General features: G+C 40.6%; 1 protein-coding gene across 1 annotated transcript; it reads left to right on the top strand.

The window, feature by feature from the left end:
• Window positions 1-4,188: 4,188 nt before the first annotated feature.
• Window positions 4,189-6,486, top strand: MELLADRAFT_107060 (uncharacterized protein; the record flags this gene model as incomplete). Its single annotated transcript, XM_007410675.1, has 3 exons — window positions 4,189-4,519; window positions 5,181-5,390; window positions 6,338-6,486. 3 exons carry the CDS (start codon window positions 4,189-4,191, stop codon window positions 6,484-6,486), a joined length of 690 nt encoding a protein of 229 aa, XP_007410737.1.
• Window positions 6,487-9,709: the final 3,223 nt, after the last annotated feature.

The following is a 9,709-nucleotide window of genomic DNA, read 5'->3' as shown; positions in this document are numbered from 1 at the left end:
CTCAACATCAAAAGATGGAGGCAAGGACTCTGCACAGCGGCCATGCTGTCAAGCGCCAAAGGAGGGCAATGTACCCTAAGCTGGAGAAAGCTCTATTCCACTGCTTCATTGAAGCAGTATCACATAAGCTCGTTATCAGCAAGTAAGTCCTTGGCAAGAAAGCAATATTTCTAGCCCCTCTCCCTGGAGTTGAGCTGAAGTTCCCTGGCGGGTGGATTGGCAAATTCAAAAAGCAATACAACAACCGAGGCTGACTCATTTCTGGCAAAGCTTGGGTCGTTGATCCTATGATTAGCGCTGAAGAAGCTTGCAAGTTCTTCATCGAAATCACAAAGGATTAGGTGCCTTGTGACATATATAGTGTAGATGAAGTAGGCTTGATGTACAAGTGAGTGTTGAAGTTCCTTTACTCTGTAAATGATCAGCTCTCATTTCTTTTTTTTCTAGAATGCCACCTTATTGTACCCTTGCAAACATAAAGACTTCTGGACTGAAGGGTAACAAAGTCCAAGTAGCTTATCATTCTGGCTGCAACGCCAATGGCAGTGACAAGCTTGAACCCCTGGTCATTGGTGTCTCTAAGAATCCCAAGCCATCTGGCCAACATGCTGCCTCATATTATGGTTTTGACTACATTGCTAATGTCAAAGCTTGGATGACAGCTATTATCTTTGGTGAATGGTTAACCAAGCTTGATGCTCAATTCCGGAAGGCAGACCAAAACGTGACAACTTCTCCGGTCATGTGGTTGCGTGTATAACGATCAAGCTCACCAACGTCAAGGTTCACTTTTTTCTTTCCAACATGACTAGTGTCCTGAAGCCACATGATGCAGACATCATCACTGCTTTCAAGGCTCACTATCAAGGCGCTTACCTACATTGTGTAATCAGAAGATACAAAAATAAATCCACATGGACATCAAAATCTATGTAGAAATTAAATTTTCTTGAAGCCATGCAAATGGCTGCACAAGCCTGGGACAAAACCTTGGCCAAGACAATGAAGAACTGCTGGAAACACACCACCATCATGCAGCCTTATCATTCAACACCACTTCTAAGTCGTGGTCTGATAGATTTGAACAAGTTTCAGCTGATGATCCTGAACCTCAGCATACAATTGGAGCAACTACAGAAGAACTGTCAGTGCTAGGAAATTATGAACAATCAGAGGAAAGCAGAGGCAGCTCCCATATCAGCATCCAAGAGCTTCTCAACCCTGAGATCAAACAACAAACTCCAGAAGTCAAGGGCCCAATGCCTTCTCTCAAAGAAATTGTCAAGAGTCAAATGAAAATCCAATTGAAATCCAAGAAGATCCAGATAGCAAACCCAAACCAGAAGGCTACCGCAAACCTTGGACACTAAATAGCAATTGAAAAGATCAGTTATGCCTCAGCCAGCCGGCTCAACAAACTCAATAGCACGATAAGCTGTGCAACTCATCTTTGATCTTTGTACAAGATCAGTGATGATGTAAATCACATACATGTTGCGCCACTGAAACAAACCAATCTTTTGGAATGCTTTGGACCTGCAGCTATGACCTCAGACTCAGCTTCAACTTCTCAATCTTGAACCAATTTCTATCTATTTCACTCAACTCCTCCTTATCTAGTCGATTTCTGTTGCTTGTTTTACGTATACTGTTTTTTTGTTTTCTACATGCTTTCTACATCACCCACTCGTTGAACTTATTTAAATTGTCCCTTCTCCTTTGAATATCATTGTTTTTTGTCCGTCTTCTACATACTATACAGGCCCTAGACCTTACGCTATACCCTCACCCCCTATACTCACCCAGCCTATGCTGTTCAATTCAAAATTATGCCGTTATGAACAAAATACTAGCATGTAACATAAAATCATTTGTTTTGTGCTCTTGTGCCTACTTTGCAAGTATGCATTTCACCGTGTCAGGATGGAGTTCTCTGCGGCAAACGCTATGCTCACATTGCGGGATGACTGTATATTGCTAGAGCTGGACCAATGGGGAGTCCATTGTTCTACGTAATACTGACTATACTACATTTGCCGATGTCAGCTGTTCCAAAGCCAGCTTCCTGATGGCTACCATTCCCTACCGTCAGTAGCCATTTGGCAAAGGCTTTGTTTGATTTACTTGTTTCTTCTGAGTCTTCTACATTGCCCCTTTCTGACCTTCCACACACGCCCTTCATCATTCCAAGAGAAGTATTTAATCATCTTGCTATAAAACAGATCTTGAACCACGGGACCGTCTGGTGTCACGGTAAAAGGTTCCCGTGCTGGCGGAAAAAACTAAGTTAGAGTGGTCCTACCGGCTCTGCCATCGTCAAACCTCTCAATCAGCTGTTCCCCATTGACGTAATAGATTTGTGGGGTGCCTTCTAAATGTAACAACAAGCGATGAACACAGGGATAGCTGCCTCTCATGTCAAAATGGAACAGCTTCCACGTGGCTGCCAACAGAGAAGTTAGTCACAAAATACCATGAGAGGAAAAAAAGCAAATCACACACCTTTGGGTGCACTGATACACCTTCCATTTACATATTTCAATGGCTCATATTCACATTCCATCAAAAGTGCAGATCAATCATACCGTTTAAACGTTTATTTGTAGATATACTCAATTCCACACACACTGAATTGGATTTCTATGTTTATATGACACCCGTACTTCATGAGGAGGAACACATTTTAAGGTACAACATCACAATTTGTTTATTGTTGATGGTCAACTTCAAACATGTGTTCATGTGCTGGCCATGCATAAGTTGCGTACACCGGCGGGAGGGGTCTGTGTCTGCAGCCCGCCTGCCGGGAAGGCCGTCTGTTGCTGGACCCCAGGGTGTTCCCTAATGGTCTAATGCGCTCTCAAAAACGTCGGGCTCTCTGCAGACCATTTTGAGATGGGGTAAGACCATTTCAGGCCGCCCTGAGGCCCAGCTACAGACAGCCCTCGCAGCAGGCGCTCTGCAGACACAGAACCCTCCTGTGGTGTAGCTGTTTTTGGGAATTGTTGTTACTGCGGAGCTGGTTCAATGGTAATTTGAACAGCACTTCCCATTCTTCCACAACCCCGGTCTGTGAAATTTTTGACTGCACAGCGCAACCCACAGCTTGAAGTTGCACCTGGTAAATTTGCCAAGACGTGTTTGTTGATGTTGGCAGCAGATTGTGGCAGGGATTCCTTGTTCATTATGGGTAACAGATGGGCAAGTGGCAACACCCGCTTTTGAAATTCTATTGACCATACCCAGCATAGACATAAACCTGATTGCCCCTTCCAAGTGACATTGTCCAACATTGCCATGAACTTCATCCAAAACACACCAGCTCCCAAATCCAGCCTGTCCTCAGTGTTTTGACCATATTCCAGGTTCTCTTGGAATCCAGTCCATTCCTGGTTGGTTGTTATGCAGTGGTTAAACCCGAGTACGTGTTCCAAGCCCGCCCCGCATAGAGTTTTGGGTCCAGAATTTTTGGGAAAATTTCCTATTTTCTTTTGGTTTTTTCGCGGGTGAATATAGGTTAGGAGTGGTGTTTGGAAGTTATCTGCCGCCTAGGTCACCTGTACGTATATTTACATAGGAGCCCACTATTTATTGCCCCCCATGTTTTGGGGCATTACCCAAGGTACCGGACAAAACCCGAGCACCACTAGCGCTGAGCTGGACCTGGGGGGCTCCGGTCTTGGGCGTCATCCCACAATGATGCCCTCATTTGGTTTTAGTTGACTTGCTTTGCGCCCCTTTGGGGAAATATCATCAACAAAAAGAAAGCCAGGGCCGCAAACCACTGTGTCTTGGTCTCATTCAACCATCACTCAAGTTCCAGGAAAACCAACTTAGTTTTTTCATTCATCATCATCACCCAACAAATCAATTGATCAATCGATTCCTCATACAAAGAAATGGACTGAAATACGTTAGATTTTGATCATCTTACCTATCATGAGTTTATCGCTTTATACTCTCTATGTTCAGTAATCTTTTCCAATAGCTTTTCTTTCAATAGCTATGACATCATTGACTTTTTTTCTGTTACATCCTTGGCCCTTTTAACATCTCATTATTACATCACTCAATCAATCAAATTCATTTCCCGATCTTCACCACCTATAGACCCCTTCAAAACAGATAAACTTCCAATCACTTTGGCTCCAACTTTGAAAATACGCAATTATTGTAATAGTAGCCTTGATGCTACTAACCCACCTCTTTTACCAATCAACATACAAGGAAGGTAAGAGGCTACAAGCAGCTCTGGTCAAGGTTGATTTGAAGGCACGTAGGATCTCTTTATTGATCAAGCCTTCAATTGTTGGCGAGCAAGAATTGAATAATGGTGCTTACCAAGCCGAATCTGACAATGACAACATAGAAGACGAGGAGCTTGACCATTCGAATGTTGAAAAGGACAACTCGGTAGATATGGTCGTGACAAGCAAGAGCGCGAATCAGTCATTGGATGTACAAACAATGATGAGAGTGTTTGGTGAAGCTTCAAATACGGAAGCCCTGAGCGAGGGGGGTCCGCCACTCCCAAAATCAAATCATCAATTGTCTATTACAGTGGGGTGTCCGCCACTTTACATATACACATAACACAAAACTACACACCTCATTTCGAAAATCATCTCAAACAATCATCAACACCCACTGAGCCCTTTCATTGGCATCAAGATCAATTTCGCCAGTCTTAAGATTACACTTTCATCAGTGTACAGTATACCATCCCCCTTCAACACCAACCTCCTTACACACAACTGCGTGCATATATACAAGTAAGTTCTCATTCCACATCTCTTGATGAATGCTACAAACTGATTTGATCATTACAACCGCCAGTAGATTCTTCATGATCAGTATGCCCTTGGACCCAGGACTCGATGAACTCTTGGTTGAACACTGTCAACAAAAACTCACCCAGAAACAACTACTAGACCTCCTTTGTCAGCAATCTACTTACAAAAATCTGTCTCTTTGTAGCCTCCAAAGACATCTCCAGCGACTTAAGCTGAGTACTGCTCAACCTAGCCTCAGTCAAGCCAACAAAGATCAGTGTGCAACTCTCATGAAGGAATATCATACCAAACGATGGCAACAAAAAGAAGTGGTTTGAGTTATACAAACCCGTCACAAGTTTCCTTTATTTACAATGACGATGCTCAAATCATTATCAAAACAAATAGGATTGCATTGGCGTAAAGATGATATAGAGCTGGGTCTTATTACAGCTGAGGAAGCAGCAAGAAAGATGATTGAAAGGAAACAAGCTGGTGATGAAAATGCAGGATCACATCGTATGGCTCATATCATGGGAACTGCCAAATCCGTCCGGCTCAATCGAAACGCTGTGGCCAAACTCCTTTCGGTTGTCGATGCCAATGGGGTTGCTTTGCGTAAAAGGCATTGATTGAAGCGACGAGTCTACCATGTGCGTGGCCCAAATCACACATGGGCAAGCGATGGACATGACAAACTTAAACGTTACAGGATTACCATGTATGGCATCATTGACACCTGGTCGCGTCAAATGCTTAGCTTGAAGATTGGTAAGAACAACAACGATCCTCGACGAATTGGGGTTCAATTTCTTGAAACTGTTGCAGCATGTGGAGGCTTTCCAAAACAAACATCTACCGATCATGGAACTGAGACATTAAATATGGCCACTCATCAAATGGCGTTTGCTAGAGTTTTCCACCAAGATGATGCAGATGAAGCTAGAAAGAGACAGATCTTTACTAAATCAACATTTAATCAAAAGATCAAATCACTCTGGTCACAATTGATGCGTGCAAAAAACATCTCAATTCGTAAGAATATCAAAAAGGCAGTAGATGAAGGGCGTTACAACCCAAGTGATCCACTTCAAGAGTAAGTCATTTCACTTTCTATATGAGTATCTCCCTCTCCACTATCAGTTAACCTTAATTCTCCTACAGGGCATTTTTTCTACATTTATTCATCCCACTAGTCCAGCGTATGATGGCCGAGTATGTTGAAGAAAAGAATTCTTACCAGACACGCAAGAACCGTAACTCTGCCCTTCCGACTGGTGTACCAGCCGATGTATGCTATTTTGTCCCCAAAGATTACAATGGAGAAGAAGGCATTACCCCTGTACCGGCCGATGTTGTACAGGCAATGCTTGATAAGTACTATCCTGACGGGGATGAACTGTCTGTGGTAACAGTCGAACCATTCAGTACTCTGTTCACCAATTTGATATCTCAACTAGGTTGGAATGTAGACACACTGGATATCAACTCTGTGTGGGATCTCCTCGAAGCAATGCATCAAATTTTGAAAGAGCAGGACCTGAACCTCGATGATTGAAAATCAGAGAACAATTCTCAAAATCACAAATATGAAGACGAAGACGATGAAGAAATTGAAGAAATTGAAGATGAAGAATTGGAAACTTTGCACAAAAGTGAATACAAATTTATAGACGAAAGTGATGATGATGGTGTGGAAGAATGCGAGAACTGATGGAGAAAGGGCTTTTTGTCAATGTCTTTTATACATTTATACTGTCCAATATCCTAAGTGTTTAACAAATGAAAAATTAGTTTAGTCCGATCAGTAGAAGATCCAACTCAATCAATAATACTCAGTGGTCTCAAAACTTATAAGACCAATAGGTTCAGTGAAGTTTTTTTCATTGTGTGCATTTGAGAACCTTTGCTTGCAACAGTTGTTTGCTTTTGTGTTACTTTTTTCAGTCAGATGTGTTTTATTTTTTTGAGTGTACCTGAATATCACGTTTGTTTAAAAAAACCTTCATTTCTTTGCCTCTTGCATTAACAAATACCAAAGCAAGTTCAACAAGAATATCTTGAATTGGTCCAAACTCAGATTTTCCCCAGGTTGTGCGTACATGTACAAGCTTTATTGGGATCACGTGTTGCCTCGTGATCTCCTGTGATTTACCAACTGTATTGTCGGACTTACGAACTCGAGCTGAATTTCATCAATTCTTGTTGAAAACCATAACAAACAGACGAAAAAACGAACAAACCAACAAACAAGCAACCTATAAACAAACGAATTTAGCGCAGGGTTTTGAACTTCTTGCTCTTTTCTTCAAAAAAAGCAAATGAGGTTGATATATCTAACTGTCATCACCATTTAGTTAGTAACTCAATCAATCACCCATCAAAACAACTAAGCTTACTTTGTGTTTGATTGTGATATGGTAATTGTATCCTAAAATCAGATCATCAGAAAACATTTCAAGTTTTTTTTTGATTGGTATGTACTATTTATTCTTTTATATTTAAAGACTTCCTTAAATTTGAATTGATAATTGATATCTCATTCTTCCTCTTTATTCTCATCGTATCTTTGATATATCAACAACTCTCCTTCAAACAATACAGCTTTCTTCACTTCATACTCTCAATCAGAACAAATACTTTCTAATCATTAAAAGTAACTTGAGTGTGATTGATCGATCGATCGATCTCAATTAGTATCTTTTAAACAGGTTGAGTGATTGCAATTTCCAATCTTCATCTAACTCAAACTTTTCCAACTGATTTGTATCAGGACTGGGATTTGGGTGACTTTGGAACAATCGGAAGAGCTCCTTAGATCAGCTCCTTACATATCGTTTGTATTGTATCATAACTGGCCTTTGGTGACTTTGGATCGATTGAAACGACTATTGATATCAAAGTAACAAAGTATCGATTGTTTTTCACCATCTTTGAATAAGTAAGTACTCAATCAGAAAAGCTGTTTTCAGATACTTATTCCAGAATACATACTGTTACTAATTGACGTATTCTAACATTCAGATTCAGTAAATTTCAGATCAGTTAATCAAATTTGTTATCGTATCGTTTCTTTGCCTCTTGCTCGAGGCACAAAATGCAAGACGAGTCCATGAAGGAGTAACGTCGCGGTAATGTACCACGTGAAATGCTAGATGTGAAGATCTTATCGAATCCGACCCAGAGGTCAGGAGGAGGTCCGAGCGTAACTCCGAGTGTACCACATGTGTAAGTGGTATAATCAAAGGTAGTCACACCGTCCCCTCGTGATTCGTCCTCATCTTAACATTATCATTATTCTCCTCATACTCATCCTCACAATCCTAACGAGTACAACTTATAGACATCAGTTTTGAACTAACAAAGTTTTTGTCCTCCCGCCCACCCAGCTGAAGCGTAGAAGGTTAAGTAACACCATGGAGGGTACAAGCGGCTTGTGTGAGCCCCTGTATCTGAGAGGACTCGCACAGAAGTCTCTTGTTTGCCCTCCTGCAACAGGTCTCACAAATGAGAGAGTTCTCCAGGTAACTATCCCGGAAGAACTCTCCATACGGGAGGCCTAAACCCCGCTATACTACCATACCTCACCTAGTAATAACTAGGCAAGGGATGGCTAATCATTGTGTAATAAATTGATGTTATAAGATTGAAATGGATGAACGCTTTACACCCAAAATTGGACCAATTTTGTTTACCTATCTTATTTCACTACAAGAAATATAATATTTTCTGAGCAGAAAATTAAATTATTGATACACAAAAATATTGAGAGGCCAGGAGAAGGGCAAAAAATAAATAAAAATATGCATCTTGTTCCCTGCGGTGAGAGCTTCACTCTCCATATTTTTCCGTATTTTTACAGTCCATATTGATAAGTGTACTAACAATAAACCTTCACAATCATCCAATTACAACCTGTAACAAGCACTGAAATTTGGCTCATTAGTGTTTAGAGAAACTTTTGATTTCTGAAAATACTCATAACTTTTTCAATTCCGGTCCAAAACGCTCGATTTTGGGTGCATTGGTAAGCTGGAATTGTCCTCCACATAGTTCATAAGAGGACCACACAGCATGCTGGTCTGCTAAAAAAGATATCATCTTTTTTATACATTTGTACATACAGATCCATAGAATGATTGTCATACTAGCTACATAGTTCTTGATCTTATGAAAGTTCGAGGTGAAGAGTTCAGCTTTCTAATGCACTTAAAATTGAGTGTTTTGAGGCAGATTCGACAAAGTTATAGGTGTTTTCAGAAATCAAAAGTTTCTCTAAACACTAATGAGCCAAATTTCAGTGCTTGTTACAGGTTGTAATTGGATGATTATGAAGGTTTATTGTTAGTACACTTATCAATACAGACTGTAAAAATATGGAAAAATATGGAGAGTGAAGCTCTCACCGCAGGGAACAAGATGCATATTTTTATTTATTTTTTGCCCTTCTCCTGGCCTCTCAATATTTTTGTGTATCAATAATTTAATTTTCTGCCCAGAAAATATTATATTTTGTGTAGTGTTTGGAAAATAAGTATACAAAATTTTGTATTTGGGTTGTATTGGTAAGCGATCTAGACTCACAACTTTCCACTCCACTCTTGTCTACTTACCTTGGTAAGTCTTGTCTTCTTCCTTCTTGAAAATACCAAAATCGATAATCAATCAATTCTGACCTTCACACCTTGATATCTTAGGCGAGGTTGAATTTTGTGGTATGAGGTAATTATCAGTTCTTCCATGATCATACTTACCCAATAGTAGTCAAAGAAGTTGGCCTACCATCTGGAGGTTTATTAGCGGGTTCAGGTTGATATCATCAATTGACTTTGTAGACCTTGCAAGTATATCACCTGTAACTTTACTAACCCTCCATCTGGTAAGGTCGGGTGATTTGGCTGCTATTTTGGGTGTGTAATGACCCTTAGAAAACTAAT

This window comes from Melampsora larici-populina (assembly GCF_000204055.1).
Source record: "Melampsora larici-populina 98AG31 unplaced genomic scaffold MELLAscaffold_21, whole genome shotgun sequence".
Classification (NCBI taxonomy): domain Eukaryota; kingdom Fungi; phylum Basidiomycota; class Pucciniomycetes; order Pucciniales; family Melampsoraceae; genus Melampsora; species Melampsora laricis-populina.
Note: the sequence above shows the minus strand (reverse complement) of the source record. Positions and strands in the feature narration are given on the sequence as shown.